Source organism: Pogonomyrmex barbatus, unplaced genomic scaffold, assembly GCF_055798465.1.
Source record: "Pogonomyrmex barbatus isolate J1 unplaced genomic scaffold, ASM5579846v1 scaffold7, whole genome shotgun sequence".
NCBI lineage: Eukaryota > Metazoa > Arthropoda > Insecta > Hymenoptera > Formicidae > Pogonomyrmex > Pogonomyrmex barbatus.
The window spans coordinates 6,356,989-6,379,313 of record NW_028297171.1 but is presented as its reverse complement, the minus strand read 5'-3'; the positions used below and the strand labels follow the sequence as shown (position 1 = coordinate 6,379,313).

The window sequence follows — 22,325 nt, the reverse complement described above, 5'->3', positions numbered from 1 at the left end:
CACAATAAGGATTCTCCAGCGAAATTGGATAAAGTTTGTAGATGCAATAGTTTGTGAAAAACTCAAGATAAACCTCATGTTAAACATGTTCTTGTTTGCCGCATCTACGCCCTATTGAAGCGCAAACATAATCTTGCATATAGAAAGGTATGCTTGAGATTTTATAAAATTTATTGTTGTAATATTTGTGTTCTATAAAAGTACAAGCATTTTATAAAAGAAAGAAGAACTTTACCTGCTCCACTTCAATAACATCTCCACTGTCTTCAAGTACCGTCGAATAATGCGATACTTCTGCAACAGAGAGCAAAGGAATATAATTTGTAAAATATGTTCATATTCCATTTATTTTATTGTTATTATATGCATGTAGAAATTTTTAGAATAAATAAATACATATATATATATATATATATATATATATATATATATTTATATTTATATGACATTATATTTAAAACTTTGGATAAATATATTCTCGATGTAATAACCAAAAATATAATGAAATGTGTGAAATTAAATAATTAAAGAAAAGACAAATTAAAATATTACTATAGATCACACATATGATAAATAATCGAGGCAAGAATACAAATGCATTTGCATTTAATTTTGACATTATTTTTTAATAAATAATGCTAATTATTGCTAAAAAATAGTTTTTATACAAATATGTTTATAGTAACGAAATCTTATAATATAATAAATCATGGAAATTGGTATAATTAATTTTATAAACACCTTTTTGTTTCTCAAACTCAAATGTATGCTTACATTAGTATCCCATTTAATGGTCATGCATATATCAACTTTCATTTTATTAAATTCGAAAGCTTTTCACAAGTTCGAACAGTTAATAACGGTACTCTAGGGCAAATTAAAATTACATTTGCGGTTTTACGTCATGACGTTTTACAGAACCACCCTTGCCAGTATTCATAAAGCGGAAAAGAGAGCATATCAAGCTTAACTTTAGAATATCACGGGATAGAGATCTCTAAGCCAGTTAGAACATAAAGTGCTTTTATTCTTGAAGAGAACAGAACAAATACCCCATTTCTATTCCGCTACTGTAGAATTCTCGTAGTATTAGGTACAAGTGTATTGAGATTAAATTGCGTCGCAATACGCCCAACAACTGTTTCAGAGATAATAACATAAAAAGAATTTTTTTGGAATGCAACGATAAGTCGGCACTACCATTTTTCATAAAACATGCGATTCGCAAAAGGAGTGTTATAGACCTTTTTTCTTTCTTGTTGATTGTCGCTTATTTTTAGCGAAATTCCATCATGCTATTTTCTAGATGTTTTTATTAGATATGTGAAAAGTGGGCCAGCTTTGATCTGCATTCTATCTGTATTCATGGTTTAAATATGAGATAATCGACAAGTGCTTGTATAAAAAAAATTGATAAAAATAATTTTATCGTCTGTACGCGGAACAATATATTAGATATTATGGATAAGCCAGTACGTGATATATCGTTATGATACTGAAAGAATATATATGTATATTTTATATATCGCAACTTGTTTATCTTGAGTGATACCCCCGCGATTATCTATATACTTATCGGAGACAAAACCCAAGCTTAGTTTTAGATGATGTTTTGTTTGTGACAAAAGTTTAATCAACAAGATAACAAAATTCATCGTCGAAAAGCTCGGTGATAGAAAGTTTCCCAGTAGATAAGGTGCTTTAGAGTCAGCCATGCGTGGTGCATGTGTATTCGAAGGAAGACGCGAATGTTCGTTCGCGTAATGCGTAATGAAATTACACGAATACACGTGTCAGTCTCGCCTCTTTCATTTTTCACAACTTCCTCTATGGAACGTCAATCTCAGTGTTTTTTCATTGGAAGTGGAACGAAGCGCTGGTTTTTCCAATATCCATAAGAATGAAATAATCATCTAAAGTATGCATAGAATTATATCTTTATGTACTAACAAATTTTGCAGAATTTGTAAGGATTAAATTACTTGGGTAAAAAACAAAACAAAAAATTTATCAATATAATTAATAGTAATTGATTGAGGAAAATATTGTTTAACAATCACACATAAAATTATAAATTTGCAAAGACTCTTTATTAATTTTATTATTTCAGTTTTAATTTCATTTTATCAAATACATTATTTTTTATTAACAAGAAATTACTTTATTTTTCTTTCAATTCTTTTATTTTATATTATGTATTTCGCCGAATATTTAATATTATTTAAAAATAAAATAAAAATTATATTATAAATTTTATAATTACTATATTTGATATTTGCATAATATAAATTAGATCATATTAAGAGAGAAATTTTAATATACTAAGTAATCAACTTTTAAATATAAATTGCTAAAAAGTTATATTAATAAAATTAATAATTATTGTAAAAGTTATTAAAACATAGTTTCAAATAATTAATAAATAATTAAAAAAGATTAAAAAATTCTTATGTTGTCTCCTTTACTTGGCAAACTAGATCGATTAATCTTCTTGATCTTACTTTGCAGAGGAATATGTACGTCTAACATGCATATTTGTAATTATACTTGCGATAATTAGAGCGTAATGTTTGCGATTATTATAAATTCACCTGCGTCAGTCACTACCCATATATAAGTTTATGCAGAACGAACTATAAATCCCAACAGTTATCGACGATCTGACTGGTTACAATGCGTTTCTTTTTGTATGTATGAATAACGAACGAAATGTTTTGCAGAAATAGCTGAACAACATCCATAAGAAAGGAAGTAATCTGACTGCAAATATATGAATATCGCATTCTGTTTGCATAACAAATGCAACGATCGATTTGCTCTCGAGAACGTTTGTAAATTGCTTGGCACTTTAACTGGGCACTTTAAGCGAACGATCGATGCCCGTTCTGAAAATAACGTCATAACGATCGCTATAAAATTTATAAAAGATCTAACACGAAACGTCTGATCTGCATTGTCTGCAATATGAATTGTTTTCAATCTCACAAAATACATAGAAAGTTATACTATTATTCGCCGCATTATTATTCGCCGCTGCTGTTTCAACGATACGATGAGAATACACATTACTTCTATTTATAATCAAATGATTACTATTAGTTAATCGCAACGCGTAATTGCAAAGGCGTAATAATTTTATCGTATCCATTGTATCGCTGTATAATCGGTGATACATTAATTCATTTTCCGTTTATACATAATTCTCGTATTTTCTCGTGCATTACATATTGAATATTGACGAGATTACAGAACGATTGCAGAGAAGTCATTTACAATTTGTACTTGGCACAACGCGGAAAAACATGATGAACTTGGACGGCCAATATTTGAGATAAACTGTTATTTCCGCAGTTAGTCAAAGCGAAATCATCCATTTGTCAAATCCATCCACTTCTACTTGGTCAAGTTTAATATTCTCTGCGTCTGTATCATATAATTCACTTTGATATAATATAGCGTTTATAAATTCCATTAATGTGTCAATTTCGTGATATCAATCGATTTTGTAAAGAAAAAGTGCATGTATATAATAATGCGCCTTTAAAATCAAACATATTAATTATTGATCTTAATGTTAGAGAGATATTAATGTTTATTGATCTTAATGTTACAGATTTTAATGTTACACAATCCTAAATATTTTATTTTTCATAATAATATTCGTTAATAAAGTAACATTCTTCTTCAACTGTTAATAATTTAAAGAAATGTTATTACGAAACGTAGATAAAGAGATATATATTAAACAATTACTTTGTTATATTTTTATTTTTCGTTAAAATAATTTTCATAAGTAAATAATCAGTGAATAATCATAAATAAGTGAAGATAATTCAAGCCTGTGACAACATTATATTATGGAATTCTAAAAATAAATGTTATTTATTCCACGTGATATGTCAACAAAATATTGTATTTTTAAAGAGGAGTACTTTTAATGCTTATTCAAAGCTAGAGAGTACAGCATTGGACACAGCATTGGACGTTATTTTTAATTATCGGATGAAGTATTCATCTAAGCAGAACTGAAGAGAAACATTTCGTTTCATATATTTCATTGCTTAAATGCGCTACCTAAGTTCTAGAAATATAGGATTAATTATTACAGCAATACGAGAATGATCATTTGCGAATATTTTACAAAGGGATTTAGAATTTCATTTTCGGATCTCTTCATATTTCCCATTAAATTTTATATTAACTGGGCTCATTAACAACGAAATAATTATAATTTACGTTGCGATCAGTGTCATAATTCTCGCGATAGATGCTTTCGATATATAATAATTTTAAAACAGCCATTGACATAATCCGCAAAAGTCGGGTATTACTGCCGTGTTGCAAGGAACTCCCATGTATTATACATATCAAGAGGATTATACGGAAGGAGGACAGTGACCTCGTACAGCACGCAATGTCTCTAATTCCTCATTATCAATAATTACACATGTAATCGCGTGGCTGCTGGACCTTTTCACTACCGATGCACACTCCAAGCAAGCACTACACCCGGTGCTTTCGATACGAGTGTTCGCGCAAACTGGGGCAGATATGATTAAATGAAACGTTACTCTCCCTATAGATCTTAGGCTCTGGGGCATGCGTCTCTTGCTGTTCATGTTGAATTTTCCCTGCACATACAGCCTCGCGGCGACAACAACGCAATGTAATATCAAATTCAAGATTTGAAGTGAAATATCTTGAGAATATCTGGGAAATTGTGTCTAGAGAATCTTAAGAATCTGAGAAAGCATGTGCCAAAAAATAGTCGCTCAATTGATTTTTATCTGACGTAGATATTTTTGGATACGCTTGGTATTAATAAAATTTTTATATGGTTCCGTTAATTATGCCAGAATCATTATTATATAAAAGAAATATTTTATATATATATATATATATATATATATATATATATATATATATATAATAAAGAGAGATATGATATTAAAAACATTTTTTTATGTAAAAAAAGGCTTGCAAATCAGAAACATATTTGAATAATAAAGCGTAATAATTATTTATATTCTTGTTCTGATTAACTCTTATTGTAAATGTTTTGTTTCCAATAACAGTGCATTTATCGTTTGATGTAAATAAATGTACATATACATATATTTAAATTAATGTTTATAAATTAACTATTATACACACATTACAATGTAGAAAACGTTAAAGTTATCGTTTCATTTTTACATTATTTAACGTGAAAAAATTTTTAAAGATTGTAGGGAGAAATGTGTATCTCATTCGTGTAATTGCGTCGTTGTCAAATTATCGGTCCAATTACCGAAAAAATTCGATCAACGTATGTTTGTTGTCGATTATCGGAAAATCATCATAAATCGCATAACAGCACGCGATCGTAACCAATTAATCCGAAAATTAGGAAGATTATCCGGAGCGTCGAATGGTAGATGACTCTCCTATAGCAAGAATGCAAATTCGATGCGATCAATCGCTCGGATACATTAAATGCAACAAAGGATGTGTACGCGCAGGTGTGCATCCAAGCACGTGACAGGCGCGTCTCGTGCATTAATCTATGGAATTTGCATGATGAGTTGACAATATTGAGAATATTCAGATAATAAAGAAGCAATGACAACACAAGTATAAAATAATTATATGTATGAGAAGAGGGAAGGAATTTATACGCGGAAGGAATTTATATTTATTTGATAATGTCATCCTTTCATTTTAGAAAAGAAAAATGCTGCTATTCTGAGAAAGTTATACGTTTATACATATATGGTAATAATAGTAAAAAGAAGAAACGAGGATAAAAACATATTAAAAGTAAAAGATAGAAAAGATTAGTAATATAATACAATAAATTGATTTGGAAATGTTTATAAAAAGAATTTGACTAATTTTTCGTTAATTTATGGAGACTTACAACAAGAAGTTAATTTATCAAAATTAACTGTGCAAACTTCGTGACGAACTGTTCTTTTTAATTTTTACGGTAATTCATTTAAGAAGATTATTTCACGAGCTTGAAAAATCAACTCACTCGAAAAAATTGCTTTTATTAAAAATTCTATTTTTTACGGACGTCAACGAATTAATAAAGTTTGAATTATATATTAACGTTATACCTCGAAAGTCGATCTTTGCAACTTTCTCGCCCTTGCACTTGAGACCCTGAATGTTCTTTAGGATAACAACGAGCGACATTCTTGCGTCTCTGCTGGACCACAATTACGGGAATCACTAAATAGAGGCCAGACTCCTTCGTTTAATTTTCGACGATCGCACGAACTCCCATTGTGTCACTCACGATATTAGTTATTCCATTCATCAACATCGTTTTCGCGCCATTCATGATCGCCACTTGAGTTGCCAGTCAAATTTCGAGACGGTCAATGGAACACAGGAAATCTGTGCAACAACAAGAAGTCCTTTATTTTGTTGCCGCGTATTGCGTTATTGAACCAGGTGTGTCGCCCAGCCAAGCGAACAAGCAGGTCAAGGTGAAGGAGGAGTGGTCCTGAATCACGAGCCTGAGACACGTCGTGTTCCAGTCACCTTTTGGCGGAAAAGCGCGACGCGGTCGACGTCCTGCGAATGTGCCTCCTGGAGGCTGGCCCGTCGACTGTTCTCCATCCTCCGAGAATTCGCGCCTTAAACAACCCCCCTGAGTTTGCACCGGGGGGATAATTGGCGCACGCGCTCTCGCACTGTGCGTGGTGACCGTCAAAGTCGGCTTTCATCGTCACCACCCGTTGGAACCGGCGTTCACCATTACACGGACGTGTCATTAATGGGTGACATATAACTCTCGCGCTTGTCACGCTGAATCGCCGCCGAGTTAATCGAGCGACAGGTGCTTCCTCAAGTTGGCGCAAAACAATCAGGAAACTGGAAAAAACGGAAGGGATCAATTCGTAAATTCAAGGCGCGACTGAGAATATAAATAAAAACTTTCTCTGGATTCTTGGAAGGAAAGTATCTGAATAATGTATATGAAAGTTTGACGAGAACTCTAAAATTTAAAGAAAATCTAAGAAAACATTTTAAAAATGTTGGATTTTGAAGAAATGTAGGTCTTTTAAAGGCTTTTCTGTGACGTACATCGGACATTTTTGTCAATAAAAATATAAAATAGAATAGAAATATGAAATAAAATATAAATTTGACATTTCGGGAAAAAGAACGTAGGTTTAAAATATCAAACAAATCAGATTTGTTTAAATTTTATCACTTCATTTTATGTGTAAATGTCATACAAAGCTTTAATTAAATGTTAATAATAAAACATTTGATTATATAAACATAATAAAATATATATAATGTATATATTTAAATATTATAATTTTTTTATAGATGTATACACACATATACATACACACACATGCAGAAGAAATTTCATCTATACTATATATCTTGACAAGGAATCAAGAGAGAGAGAGAGAGAGAGAGAGAGAGAGAGAGAGAGAGAGAGAGATTGTTGAATATTAAAATTTTAAAAATGCCTATAGAGATCTCATGATTATATATTATTTTTCTTTTAATATTAAGAGAGAATTGTTCCTTAAAACCTGTATATTTTACCACATAACTTTATTCTTTCTTAGAGAGTATAAACATTAAAATAAATGCGGAAATTTATAGGGTAATTTATAAAGAAAAAAAACAGAATAACGAGAAAGAAAGAATTTTATTAAATATTATATATCTGTAGAATATTAAATTCAAAATATGTTATTTGTGTTATAACGTATAAAAATCTACATGTTAAAATTTATATGCTAATAAATATTTTATAAATATTTGACTATTACAATGTTTGTAAAAAATGCAGTATATGTAAAATAAAATGCAATTTCAAATTTTATCACGAAAGATATAGTTTTTTGTACAGTAAAATACAACCATAAAAGATCAATCGGCTACTATCAAGTTTATCGTAAAAGATATAGATTGTGAAGAGTTTGGAAGGTGTCCGATGAATAGTTGTAAATCGACATATTACAAAAAATAGATGATATAGCAACGTAAATATCACGAGATCATGTTGCATCACTATACCAAAAATCTTATACGATGTTTTTACTAAAAAATTGATTTAATATAAATTAATAAAACTATTTTTGTCTATATCTTCTAAAATTCAAATTATATCATAATTTGTATAATCAAAAAGTCCAAATGGAAATTTGTATTACAAAAATCTACATATTTTAAGTTTCAATTTTATTCTTGATATTCTTTTACGTTTGGATTTTTCGAACTTTATATATTAATAATTTTATATATCAAATTCCTTGATTAAAATTGACCAAATAATAAATAGACATAATGATATCATTAAAATAAAAGTTGATAATTTCCACATTAATTTTTTGGTTTGCAATCATTGTGATTGTAAAATATTGCAAAATAAAATTATTTGACTTATCACAGACTATCTATTTTGAAATTAAATCGAAATTTCAAATAAAAATCATATGGAAATTTGATTATATAGCAGCGTACAACTTGTGTAATCGGATTGATCTGTTAGCATTTTTATTCAGTTTCCGCATTCAACTTTCCGCTTTTATTTTCACTATCATAAATTATTTCAATTTTTTTAACACAAAAAACATTGTCCTCAATTTCGCGCTTTTTCCTCTCGCATTTTTTAATTCTTCAAATTATTCATTCTCAATTCGGGTTTTCTGATGAACAGATTTTTATGCGTTACAAAATATATCCCTTTAGATTTTGAAATATTTAGTCTTTAGAAATTTCGGTTTTTTTAACGCTATCGATTTCTTTGGAAATTAATAATACTCGACTTTTTGGATGCTCTTAGACAACATAATTGCTTTAAGAACATTACATCTTAATATCTTTATTTCTCAAACATTTTAAAAAAGCTTTTGATTTTTCTTAAAATTTTTATTTAGAAATTTATAAGTTTTGAAACGCTATTTCTATTGATCTTTGTACTCTTTCAGTATTAAATAAAATATCTTTAACAATACATACATTTTACATAAAATCCTAATTGTGATACTGTAATTCTTCTTGAAATAACTATATTACATTTATCACGGGTGCCCAATTACACTTTTGTTCGCGTACTGCTTGCACGCGACGCGACAGTTTCCTCGATCTATTTAAGAGACATCGCTCATGTAGAACGAAATGACGTCATCACTTCAAGTAAAATTTGGAATATCATCCGCGAGATTGCGAGGCAAACCTCGTAGGATTATCTTTGATAATTAGAGAAGTTTAATAAGCAAATTGTAAAATTTGTAGATAATTATTCCTTATGATTCATGGTCACCGCGCTTATATATTTTCAAACGTAATTTTAATTGCGCTAGGATCACGACAAAACAAGATTGGGCAGAAAGGAGAAATCTCGTGTTGCACATCGAGCGACGGCTAGCGGCTACCGTGAGCTGCTTTCCGAAAGACGTGCACGGGGGTGGATCAATAATGGAATAGGGGTTGGCTGGGATTTCTCAGCGCCATCCCTCCATATTATATGGAACTAACAACTGTTGCTTTATTCTTCCTTCTTGTTCCGCCTAATCCTGCTTAGATTGTGTCTCACGCGATTTGATTATTTTTTGCCAAAGTTGATCTACATCTAATGACATGGATGTATTCCCGTATATCTTAAAATTAACTAAAAATAAAATACTTGAGATGCTAAAATGTTTCCAAAAATGATATAACGTTAATTCCTATTAATAATATATATGTTTTATATAATATATATGTTATTATATAATATATAATAACATTAATAATAATAAATTTATAAAAAGAGAAATCATAACTATGTAATAAAAAAACTAATCATTTTTCTAAATTAGTCTGTTAAGTTTTTAAATAAAATCGCTTAATTGTTCTTTTTTTCGCTTTGTTTTGTTAAATATATCGGAAATATTTCGGAAACATAAATAAATAGGATTCTTTTTCTATAATTTCTTGATAAAATACAATTTTATCATCAAGTTCACAAATTCATAAATTATCTTGTATTGACTACAAATAAATTTTACTTTATGTGTCAACGATAACAAAGACCATTTGTTATTACATCATCAATGAAAGTAGCTTTATATAATTAACCCCATTATTAATATTTACAATGTAATCATTTAATAAATGCTAATAAGAATAATATATTTATATTTTAACACAGTAATTGTAATTTAAAAGTAAGTGTAATTTTATACAGCCAACGAAATATGCAGATTAATAACCGTTAAAACAAAAAGAGATAAATACAATAAAAAAAAAGAAAAATACATTATACAGATATTTTATAAAAATATGATTGAAAACAACTAGATTTATATTTAGTAATTTATTTCTTACTTCAATCAATAAAATCGTAGCAGAACATTGGGCATGTCGGGAATATTTTATTATATGTCGGAATTATATACTGGGCATTATATACTGTAATTTACTAGCCTTTATAAAAAAAAGTCGTGTAAAGTCTATAGAAAGAGTATAGAATGTAAAGAGTATAGAATTCTTGAATGTTATGGATACACAAGATGTTTTTTATACAATTATATATTTACGCAATATTTCTTAATTTTAAATTATATTTATTAAACTATATACAAAATGATATATGTCACACGTTCTTTTAATTAAAGAACATTAATAAGGAGATGTAATAAAATTAATTAGTTACTTTAAATATGTGTATTGTATTTTTATGAACAATTTTATTTATCTCTTTAAACCAATATAATTTATATAGATCAGTAAAAAAAAATCATATAAACGTAATTCTTTGTGAAAAAGAATACTACATAATATAATGCAATGGAATTGTAGTTCACTGGAATGAAGCTAGCTAATGTAATGTAATGTATGACAGTAATATATGCGCCAGAAGATTTATTATTTTCTTCACGCTACATTGTTACTGCTAATCCCACATTCTCTACCTGCTTGGAATGGTAATCGTAAGCTTTAATGTCTTAAACTTTGAATAATTAAGACGCAATGTTTACACATATAACCATGCAAGGTAAAGAATAAAAATTAGCCAAACGATGAAGCATAATATTATCTTAATTATAAAAATTATCACCGCTACGAATTATCAATACTTATTCTGGTCTCACGATTGATATATAAAATCCTATATATATATATATATATGAGAATATATATGAGCAATCTGTGTGTGCGCAGTAACGAAATCGACACCTCTTTGTGCCATAAGAAAAGCATCGATTGAAGTTGGAGGTGCCATGAAAAGTCATACCCGGGAAATTGGTTGAATTCTTATGCTTCAATATAGAGTGACAAAGAATCTAGTTCATTTGTCATCGCGGTTCATACTCGATGGAGTCATATCTGTTAGATCTTTCAGGATAAAAACATATTTGTCGTTCAAAAATGCTGACTAAAGAAGAAAGTTTTTTTATTATTTTTTACTATACCTGACATGAGTGCGTTTCCATTTGTTATCCTTGAGAGATGGATGCTGAGACTTTATGTCGAAGCTGATGTAAAATCCACCTTGACATGATGACATTTTTTTTGTCATTACAAGATCACTATTTAAAAACATTTAAAAACCGGTTATGCGTATAGATATATATATATATAAAATATATATATATATATCAGAATGTATAATAATACTTGCATATATAAAAAATACATCACATATAGAATGAATAGAGATTGTGTTTTAAATTGTAAATTGTTTTAAAAATAAATATAACAAATGTATATATTACAATACAAACCAATACGTTTAATCAAAATTGTCGATTTTAAGTATCACCGAGAGAAATTGTGATTTTTTTTTACCACGCAGTAGTAAACATTAGCAAAATTGAAGCTTTTTTGAAAGTAGAGCGTTCGTGAAAAAAAAATGTATATTTTTATTTGCAGATAAAAAAGATTGATAAATCATTCTGTTGGCTTTAGAGAGTTTCTTTATTATAACAATGGATATTGGTATTAAAGCATAATAAATCTTTTAGTCTTGAACAATACATCTCTATGTGCACATAAACCTTTATTCCATTAAATATGCTTGTACATGTGTATCGGATAGTGCGGCGATATATTTATCACATTTATGTATCGCGAGAAAACTTATACAATGTATAATTATCTCAAACATTCTTTCATTGAAGTTTCTCTAAAAATTTATATTTTGATTGAAAATTAAAAACTGATATAGATAGCCAGTTTTTTGCAAATATCCTAGTACATATATCTATATCGAAGTTATAATTAATATCAATAGTCGACCAAATAAGTATTTCTATATCAATGGTACATTGAAATTGCCTTCCACCTCATAATTTATAACAGAGATTACAAGCAAGTCAAGTAAAAGATGTAATAAATTGTCAACAAAGAAATTACCGTTCCTTGTCTGCTCATTGCATATAAAGCAATAAACACAGAATGTCTATAAACGTTCTTAGAGACGTAGTATTTGAATTACTGTGCCTATGAGCGGTAAAGATTTTATTACTTCGGTGACACATTCCAGGCAAAGTCTTATTATTCCAAAGTTGTTGTATATAAAATATAACACGCCAAAATAAAATAAATATACGGTTGTAATATGGATAATGTACATTCTGAAACAAATTATGAAATATGATGAGTTTCGTAATATTAATATCGACAAACTCAATAATTGTTAAAAATAAAACAATTAATATTAAAATGGAATTAGTTACATTTTGTAAATGTAAAATTTCTGGTATAATATTTATTTTTATTAATTTAATATTAATCATTTTATATAAATTTTATTAGTAATATGATTCAATATTAATATAATATTAATCAATATTAATATTAATATTAATATATATATATATATATATATATATATAAATTAATACAATTTAATTTAGCTTATATATATTTTATTTTAATTTAAAAGTTTAAAAGTAATATTCTTTCAAAAAACTAAGATTGAAATCTAAATTGTTACACATACATATAATACGTTAATTTGTAAAATGCAAGTAGAATGTCGGATGGAAATGCTTATCAAATAGCATTTAAAAGAAAATGTATACATTTGAATAAGAGATATGTTTAAACAACAATAAATTTCTCTTATTAGTTATCTCTTTCGTTATGTGAATAATTATCTTCCTATAATAGAAAGTATCCAGTTTCTCTTAAAAATACACAGTTGTCATTTTCTGAGAATAGGAAGAAGAAAAATACTAGAATTTTTTATAAATATAAAGGAACAAATTATATGTTTATTTGTTCTTTTATCAAAAAATTAAAATATTATTATATCTTCTTATTATTATATCTTATTATTAATCTTCGGAATATTTTTTGAAATTGACTGAGCAAATTTTATAGAATTTTTACTCTTTGATGAAAATATTGCAATTTAGAAAATACTCACATTTTTTGATGTCGACGGGCTTTTGGCAAAGTAGATAGATCCTCTTTCATACAATATTGCCGCGAACCGAGGATGACGTATTTAAGGTATTCGTCTATATTGACATTATAAACCATTGTTGGAAATAGCTTTTTATCCATTGGCAATTGTTCCTTGTTCATTTTAAGTAATCTAGCATTGTGAAATATCCATTCTCTTGTAGTAAAATATTGTAACACTTCAAGTCCAACGGAAATTCGTTTTTGAATTCTGACCATACTGTTAATAAAAAACAGAGAAGATAAAAATAGCTTAGAGAAAAGATTTATATAATTACAACATTAATATGTATTATATAATATTTAAAATATGTTTAAAAATTCAATAAATATATTAATAGGTTTAATTATACTTATTAAATGTTAAAATATAATTTCTGAAAAACACTAAAAAAAATATAAAAAGATGTAGAACTTACAATCTTTTCTGTCGAAATAGCAACATCAAAAAGTCAATGAAATATGCAGGAATAATGTGAAAGAAAAAGACAAATATATTATGTACAAATTTATTGCTACGTATGTCCCCGTCCGGAAACCAAACTTGTCCCTCGAAAGGATATTCATAAATGCAAACTCTGCCCTTATCTACTATTTCTCTCCATGTTATCGGATGTGTCTTTCCTTGTGTTACATTAAATACAGGTATACTTTTCGTTCTAAGTAATAGATATAAGAGAAAAACAAATGAATAATAGATATAATAGAAGAACAGAGAGAAATTAATCGTAAAATATTTTCGATACATTTAAATATAATAAAGATGCGAGTGTAAAATAAAGTCTACCTTCAGAAAATGTGTCGAAAATTTTTAAGTTTTTATTATGTAATATTAAACAATTTATGATATATAAGTTAATATTTTTTAATTAAATAAGTATGAGAAAAAATTTTTTTTAAAATAAAGTTTTTTCCTTCTATTTAAATATCTTTTAACAAATCTTATAATTACATAATAAATTATATAATAGTAAAGAAGTAATCTAAATTGTACAAAATACATTAAATTCATTTAATTTCACGTAATTTTGTATCATATTTTATTATTGAGATAATAAGGCAGAATAAAGGTACTCACTTTTCCCGGTTGGTAGCAATTCTGAACGCAATCACAATTAGATTGTTAATCGCAATATCGACTGGAATAACTTCAGCGTGATAATCGCTGTTGCAATGCATCGATCTGATGACACCTTTGCCTGCTCCGACGAGCAATCCTGTAGGTCCGTTTAAGTTGTCAACCCATCCTGGCATAGGTTCTTTGATAGAAGGTGTTACTACGTAAAGAGATAAATTAATTTAAAAATTTTTAAATTATCAGCACATTATTTTTTATAATTTCTCATAATTATTAAAATGTCTCTTAATTACCGATCGATGGTCTGGCGATGACACAAGGTAGTTTGGGAAACTCGTTGGCCACCAGCGTTTCAGCCAAACGTTTCGAATATGTGTAAGTATTTGGATGGGGATGCAGTAATCTATGAATGAGAAAAGAAATATATTTTTTTATGTATTTCTTTTGTATAACTATATACAACTATATAAAATAATTTAATCTTTTTTAGCTGCTTAACATTATTAAAATTGAAGTTAATCTACAGATCTGTACACACACACACACGCACATGCATATGTACATACATTTATAACTATTGTTAAGAATTAAATAAAATATAGTCTTTAAACAATTATATAATTAATATAATTAATATAATTAATATAAACAATTTTATAATTAATATTAGCAGGCTGCACCTGCTTGCTCCGGCGCTTACGCCGGATATCATTAATAACGTCGCAAGTTTAATTACTTTGGTGTAATAAGATCGATAGCATCTTCGTCTAACCACTGAACAAGTCTCATGATATCTTGAAGATCATTGGGCGAGTCATAGGTACGCTCACCGAGTTCCTCTTGGTCGACGTGACAGAAGGCTGTGCTTAAATGCACAAAAGCCTTGAGGTGCTTCATTTGTTTTGCCAAGTCCAATACTCTTTTTGTACCTGTCTTGAAAATTATTCGAACCTCATGTATTTCACATTATCATAAAGTATGCATAGAATTAAGCAGAACAAGACATATTTTAATTTTAAACTCTATTTTTACGTTACTTGATTTAAAAACTTATCTTAGCATTATTATTTTGTCGATATTTTCATCACGTAGAGTATATAAACATGGAATTTAAAGATAATTGTACAATAATAGAGAGCCGTAATATATTGACATATTAATACAATCAATGATATATAAAACACATAAATAAAAAATTTGTGATTAATAGAAATTTTTTCACGACAATTAATTATCTTACTAGATTCATGTCAACAGCATCTTTCAATTTTGCCTCTAGTCGAAGCGTCGCGGCGCTATGAAATACTATGTTTACTTCGTTTGCCAGAAGTTCACGTTGCTCATCAAAAAGTCCTAAATTGGGTGATAATATGTCACCATTCAACGGTATGACTTTCTTAAAAAGCTGCGGTTTCTCATTCCGTATTCTTTGAAACAGCTATAAAATATCAATTATTTGTTATTAATAATATCAAATATTTGCATATTATATATGTAAATATATGTAAATACTATTTTTTATTTCAAATTATATAATTTGACGAATTTTACATTTATCCAAAATTAAATTTTTACTTTCTAAGTCTATCGTATCATATTATACAACTTAAAAATGCAACAATAATCTTTAATAAAAAATTCTATTAAAATTAAAAAAGATATAGTTAAATCTTTAATTTCTATCTAAAATATATATGATTTTATTAAATTATATGCTTATAAATAATTTTTTATATAGCTTTCTATTAAGCAATATGTTACTCAAATATTATTTTTGTGCATTAGCGTTAATTAATAATGAATGACATAATCAATAACAACATGAAAATTAATTCTACTACTTAAGCATGCAAGCATTGTAATAGTTTTGCAAGAATTCAAGACAACATTATCTTACATAACATTGCTTAGAATAAAGAAGATGATAGTATAATTCGTATTTCTTACAGGCAACTTGAACATCTCTTCGACCCGAGTTTCGACACTGCGGGCTTTTTTGGGTCGAATAAGAATGTAGATTTTGTTGAGATCGGAACACGCATACAATAATTTTTCAATAAGAACTTTGCCCATAAAGCCGGAAGCACCGGTAATGAAGATGACCTTATCTTTGTAAAAAGTTTGAATTTCAGATTTCTGTTCGGGTTTCTCCATCGCAAGCTGGAACAATATTACAAGAATTTTAACATGTTACGAGATTAATAATCAAGACAGAAAGAAATAGAGAGAATGAAAAAAATAGCTAGATGGATAAATACGTAAAAAGAAAAAGAAAAAGAGAAGGGGAGGAGAGAGAAAGAGAGAGAGAGAGAGAGAGAGAGAGAGAGAAAGAGAGAGAGAGAGAAAGGGCAATTACACAAATATAATCTTCAAAATTACTTGTATTGCGATCGTCGTAACTAAGTGAAACGCTGCACATTATTGCACATGTCTTTTAGAATTTACTATAATTATCTCTCTCCTTCTCTCATCTACTGTACAGTAGGCCATAAATCTCGTAAATTGACTTGGCTGTCTATTATTTTACCACAGTGCACAATCTTCCTACAAAAGTCGCTGCAACTTTGCATCACTGAGCAAATAAAACCCGCAAGAAGAGAAAATCGGTGAAAGGCCGATCAATTGCACTTAAATAATTGTAGCTTTACAGTCCAGTTTGTATTTCGAATAATGAGCATTTCTCGATAAATAAATTCGTGAGTTTATGTGACAGTTATTTCTATCGAGAAAGTAAAAAGATTTTAATATCAAACGAATCAGAAAATCAAATATTCTGAAGAAATTAAAAGCTATTTCATTAAATATATTTGCATTTTATGCAATTATATTGCCAATATAATATATGATAAATAATTCTTTGCAATCATATCTTATATCTATTTTTAGTGAAGATTTAAAGCTAATATTAAATGTAAGACGTGAGAAATTGTAGTCTGATGAATTTATTTATATCCTATGCAGTAAATCTTTTCGGAGTCAATAAATAAATTAAAAATTTCTGAAACAATTAATCTGATAAAATATAAACAAATTTTGTAATATAAAATAAATTTAACAAATAACAATCAATGAATTAATTATGCAAAATATTAATTACTAAATAGTAATTAGTAATGTAATAATAATTATATATTTATACAGATTGAAATAAATGTAAAATAATTATTTTCGTTTTATCTAACGTAATATTAACTTGATTAAAAATAGTATTATTTACTTTTGCTATAAAATTATATATATATAATGAATATAATTATATATATATATATATATATAATGAATATATTATATATATATATATATATAAAATTATATATATATAATATATATATCTCACATTTTATTTTTTACTAGTAATTATACTTAAAACACAGTTTTAAATAAAATTTTTGTTAAAACAAAGAGATATATTTTATACAGTAAAACATCTTCTATTTTTCTTTCTATTTTATTTAAAAAAAATTTGTACAAAAGTTTGGAGATTTCAAGTTTGAAATAAATTTTTTAAGAAAAAAACTGATATTTCGTAATCGTGACAATGAAAGAGTTATTTAGCTTATATTGCATTATATGATTTCAAAATTTTTAGTAAGGAATAATAGGAAAAAATTTGCTGACACATCTGTATTGATCAAAATAGCTTATTCAGAAATTGCAGAATTATGATTTGCTAATTTTGTGCTTGATAGAGTTTATCATACAGAAGTATCGAATTCATCGTGCGTTGCATTTTCATGCATGCTCATTACCTTTTGCACTTTCACGTTCTCTTTCGCATGAACTAAATTGGCTCGAATGACAGGGCATCGATGAAATGAAGTCGTTATATGCTCTTTTACAAGTCGTAACCGCATCACTTCTTTCAAAACAACCGTTCTCTCTTTAACATTCTTTTTTGCTTCAAAGCAGAAGGTTGCGAATATGACCGTCAGAGTTTTCATAATCAAGAATGACAGGTTCATGATCAATGATGACATAAAAACCATTTCAATTTTGAAATTATTAATTTTTTTTCTCTTTAAAGTTAAGAGAACATAAGTGCAGAATTAAAAAAGAAAAAAAAAATATTAAAATCAAATTTAAAAAAGTCTAATTTAAGATATTTCTTTCATTATGTTCTTTCATTTTTATTATTAAAATATATTTTAAAATTAAATTTTTAATTATTTTTTCTTAGTTTAGAAAGAATCTAATTATGTAAATTAGTATCATCTTCAGTTTATATAACGAATTATCTTAACATTATAAAGTTAAGTTAAGTTACTTAAGTTAACTAAAGTTAAGAAATTAAGTTCAATGTGAATAATAGCGTCATAGTATTGTGAACTATGTGCCTTTATATTAATATTACTGCCTTTATAGATTTGTTTTTTAAATAGAATAAATTTAAATAAATTAACAAAATTATGTACAATTCGATTTACATTGCAGATGAATGATTCATCTTATATATATATATCCTGAATAATTTCTTGTTTATGCAAATTAGCATGTTATACGTTATAACATACGATGATAGTAAATAAAACATAACAAAGCTTGTTTTGTATTATACATGTATTATATTGTATTACATTACATTACCTAGATTATTATTATTTTTATTATTAAAAATACAGATAACAATTTCTCTTTTCCGAAAAATAATTTACGAGAATTAATTTATTTTAATAAAACAATTTTTGTATAATAAATAATGTTACACATACGTATATTTTGTATTATATCCGGTGATTAAAAATTTCAATAGCATCAATGAATTTATTTTAAAGATAATAGTAATTTTAGGAATAATTTCACTCAAGTTTTAAATGTACACATTTTTTTTATTTTTAGAGCGATATATTTAATAAAAAGAAAAAAATTGTGAATTTTTTATTTGCATGTAGTTTAACTTTATTTTCCAATACTTTACATACTTATTTTATCTATTTGAAGAAAAAAACTTATTAAATTATTTTAGTTTTGTTAACAAATTACTATTTTAATTTATATTACGAAATATTGTTTGATATTACAAAAGAATTCATAAATTTAATTAAAGAGAAAACAAAATAAGTAAAGCGTGGTATCATATTTTAAACATCTAAATCGTTATTACTCCTTTGCTTTTGTTCGTGATTAATCTGTAAATTACAAGATTTCTTTGGCCATTTCATTTTGTTATATAACATGGCAATCAAAACAAATACGGTAAAGCGGTTTTTCTAGATTTTATCCTTTTATCCGATAAAGAAAATGTACTTCTATGCAATACAAAACATTTATACGTAATTGTCAAGACGTGCAAAATTGCAGCTAATCGTTGCGTCATAACTATAGATTACATTAGAATATTGTATTAATTTAATGTAACCAATCTGCTATAAACATATGTAGTAAATTGAGATGATACATAAAGTTGCATTCTTGGAAAGAGAAATATCAATAGGATCAAAGTACATCAGTGTATACATTTTTGTGAAATTAATATAATCTAAAAGAAAATAGAAGGGAAAAAAAAGGAGACAAAAAAAATCACAGAAACAAATTATTTAAATTTTTATTAAAAAAATTTTTTTTTAAATTTTTATTTAAATCTAAAAACTTAAAATAATAAAATAATAATAAAAATTTAAAAAATACATCATAATACAATGTAATCTAATATGTGCAATGCACATATTAGATTGTGTAAAAAAAATATTTCTATATTAAACATCATTTTTTTAATTATTAGTTATTTTAAAATTTAATGTTTTTTCTGTTTCTAAAGTTTTATATTTATATCTATTATAACATAAGTAATCATTATACTTAATTATCGTATTCATAATTATTTACGAAATTTTGACATTGGAATAAATATTAGAGAAATGTAATGCGAATTGTTATCTAAAGCAAATATGAAAAAATAGAAAATTCTAATATTTACATATAGAGACGATAACAGAAATTAAATCCAGTCAACTATATTAAGAGACATATTAATTTTTCAATTAAGAAATTTAAGATTATTCATTTATTAAAAAATTCTATTTTTTAATTAAAATTGAATAATTGAATAATTATATTATTGAATAATTAAAATTCGAACTTTTATATTAATATTGACGAAAAATCAGGAAATCGGTAATTCGAGTTTTGTTTTAAAATAACGCTTCAGATTACAAAAAATAGATTACAAAAAATGATAATATAAAATAACAAATACCTGTTAATATTTTACACGATCGATTTATTTCTTCAATCGTCTGCGGTACTTGAATCTACGTATTTGTACTATTTTACATGGATCGCGTGTACACGGTGATCGCGAACTTACTGAGCTCCTTCGTAACTTGTGTTGAAAGTTGTACTGTTGTAGAACGACCTACCGATCTCTCTCTTTCTGTTTCTCTCCCCACCTGCACCTAACTGTAACTGCATCGAGACACATTCTGAACTTTTTTTCCCTTTACGTTAATGTTCCCTTGATTATTTAAAACGAACTAGGAAATATATATTGTAAGTAATCTTCTAAGAGTTTCTTATCTTGTGAAACAAAAAAATTTTACGTCATCTGTAAATACCCTTTTTACTAGAACAACATTGCCGTATCGAATGTGAACCATTAGATATTAATGCCTATTATAGTCGACGTAATTATATGTTTGCTAGAATAAAAAAAAAAAATAGAAATCTCTTTGTGTAATCTATAATCTTGTTATAATTGACGCCAAAACGATTTAACATTTATTGGCGGAAAGTTGTTACGTTTGGTAAGAGACTCTCTTGTCGGGAGAGTAACCGGTGTTGGTTTTCTTCCACTCTCACTCTCTCGCTCCTATAAAGAGTTCACAGACCTTCACCGTTCTTAGATGCACACGAGATTATCCAGAAGTAATAGAAACTTAATTATAAGTAACTTAATTGTAACTTGATAAAAATCGAATATACGAAATATGAAATGTTAAAAAGGAAAAATGTTACTTAATAATTTCTTGTATACACAGAGTTTAAATTAAGAGTTTAAATGCATTCAAGAGAATTGCAAGAGTATGTTAAATAATATGTTAACGAAACAAAAGAAGTATATTGTTTTTTTTTTGCTATTTTAAATCTTTAAGAAATAGTAATCATTTATTTTTATTACATCTTACTTTATTTTTAACTCAAGAAAAATTAAATATACATTTTATTAAAAATTTCATTAAAACAAATATATCATAATGTTATTTATGAAAATTATTTAGGAAAATTATTCAAAATTAAAAAAATAAGTATACCAAGATAAAATATCTATAAATGATAGCAGTTCTAATTAAAAACCGAAAATTTGTTTACATAAAATTTTATTAAACACTACACTTTATTTATATGGCAATTACAATTTTCAAAAAATATAAATTGTTATAAAATTTTTATTTTTCTTGTTATAAAACATTTAAAACATTATTTAATTTTTCTTGTTATATAAAACAAGAAAAAATCTACGAAATAAAAGAAAATAATTGTATGATTATTTGTCATTAACCTTTATAATTTTTTTTATCTGTTTAATTGATAAGAATATAAATAGAAAACTTTTTAAAATATATAATTTTTCTCGCTATATAACATAAAATTACAGAACAATTATATTTTAATTATTGAATTTAAATTATAATTAATAATATTACTCAGAATTTATCTATTTACTGCACAAAAAATTATTATAAAAAATTGTTTATCGATAATGTAAGATTACTATTTTATTTTTGTTATACTTATTTTCTTATATAGTGTATAATGTTTTATTATTAATTTTAAAATTAGTGAAAATTACTTACACTTATTCAGTTTAATTTTGCTTTAACTTTTACATATATAA

General features: G+C 26.8%; 2 protein-coding genes across 6 annotated transcripts in view; both read right to left on the bottom strand.

Moving 5' to 3' along the window:
- Positions 1-9,340, bottom strand: part of LOC105425806 (otoferlin) — a 39,713-nt gene extending 30,373 nt beyond the window's left edge. For 3 of the 4 annotated variants that reach the window (XM_011636734.3, XM_011636737.3, XM_011636735.3), the window contains exons 1-3: positions 8,980-9,340; positions 6,102-6,864; positions 236-294 (exon numbers count right to left, since the gene is read on the bottom strand). In XM_011636734.3, the coding sequence (XP_011635036.2) occupies positions 236-294; positions 6,102-6,180 (138 nt within the window). In that variant the 5' untranslated portion in view covers positions 6,181-6,864; positions 8,980-9,340. The remainder of the gene's footprint in view (positions 1-235; positions 295-6,101; positions 6,865-8,979) is intronic. The other variant, XM_011636736.3, reaches the window with a different exon arrangement.
- A 2,645-nt stretch (positions 9,341-11,985) lies between these two features.
- On the bottom strand, positions 11,986-21,125 carry LOC105425805 (putative fatty acyl-CoA reductase CG5065). Of its 2 annotated transcripts, XM_011636732.3 has the most exons (9): positions 20,688-21,123; positions 16,442-16,654; positions 15,735-15,932; positions 15,231-15,427; positions 14,788-14,897; positions 14,495-14,693; positions 13,836-14,075; positions 13,379-13,636; positions 11,986-12,581 (listed from the first exon to the last, which is right to left on the bottom strand). In XM_011636732.3, exons 2-9 carry the CDS (start codon positions 16,646-16,648, stop codon positions 12,419-12,421), a joined length of 1,572 nt encoding a protein of 523 aa, XP_011635034.2. In that variant the 5' UTR covers positions 16,649-16,654; positions 20,688-21,123; the 3' UTR covers positions 11,986-12,418. The 2 variants fall into 2 exon arrangements, with proteins under 2 accessions (XP_011635034.2, XP_011635035.2); XM_011636733.3 differs by lacking the exon at positions 13,836-14,075 and having other exon boundaries at positions 20,688-21,125.
- Positions 21,126-22,325: the final 1,200 nt, after the last annotated feature.

Excerpts from the sequence above, each read along its gene's own strand:
- LOC105425805 (XM_011636732.3), bottom strand. The coding sequence starts at position 16,648 with ATGGAGAAACCCGAACAGAAATCTGAAATTCAAACTTTTTACAAAGAT. Across the intron at positions 15,933-16,441 it reads AAGAGATGTTCAAGTTGCCT|CTGTTTCAAAGAATACGGAA; the intron begins GTAAGAAATACG and ends GATATTTTATAG. Across the intron at positions 15,428-15,734 it reads ATGCTGTTGACATGAATCTA|ACAGGTACAAAAAGAGTATT; the intron begins GTAAGATAATTA and ends ATAATTTTCAAG.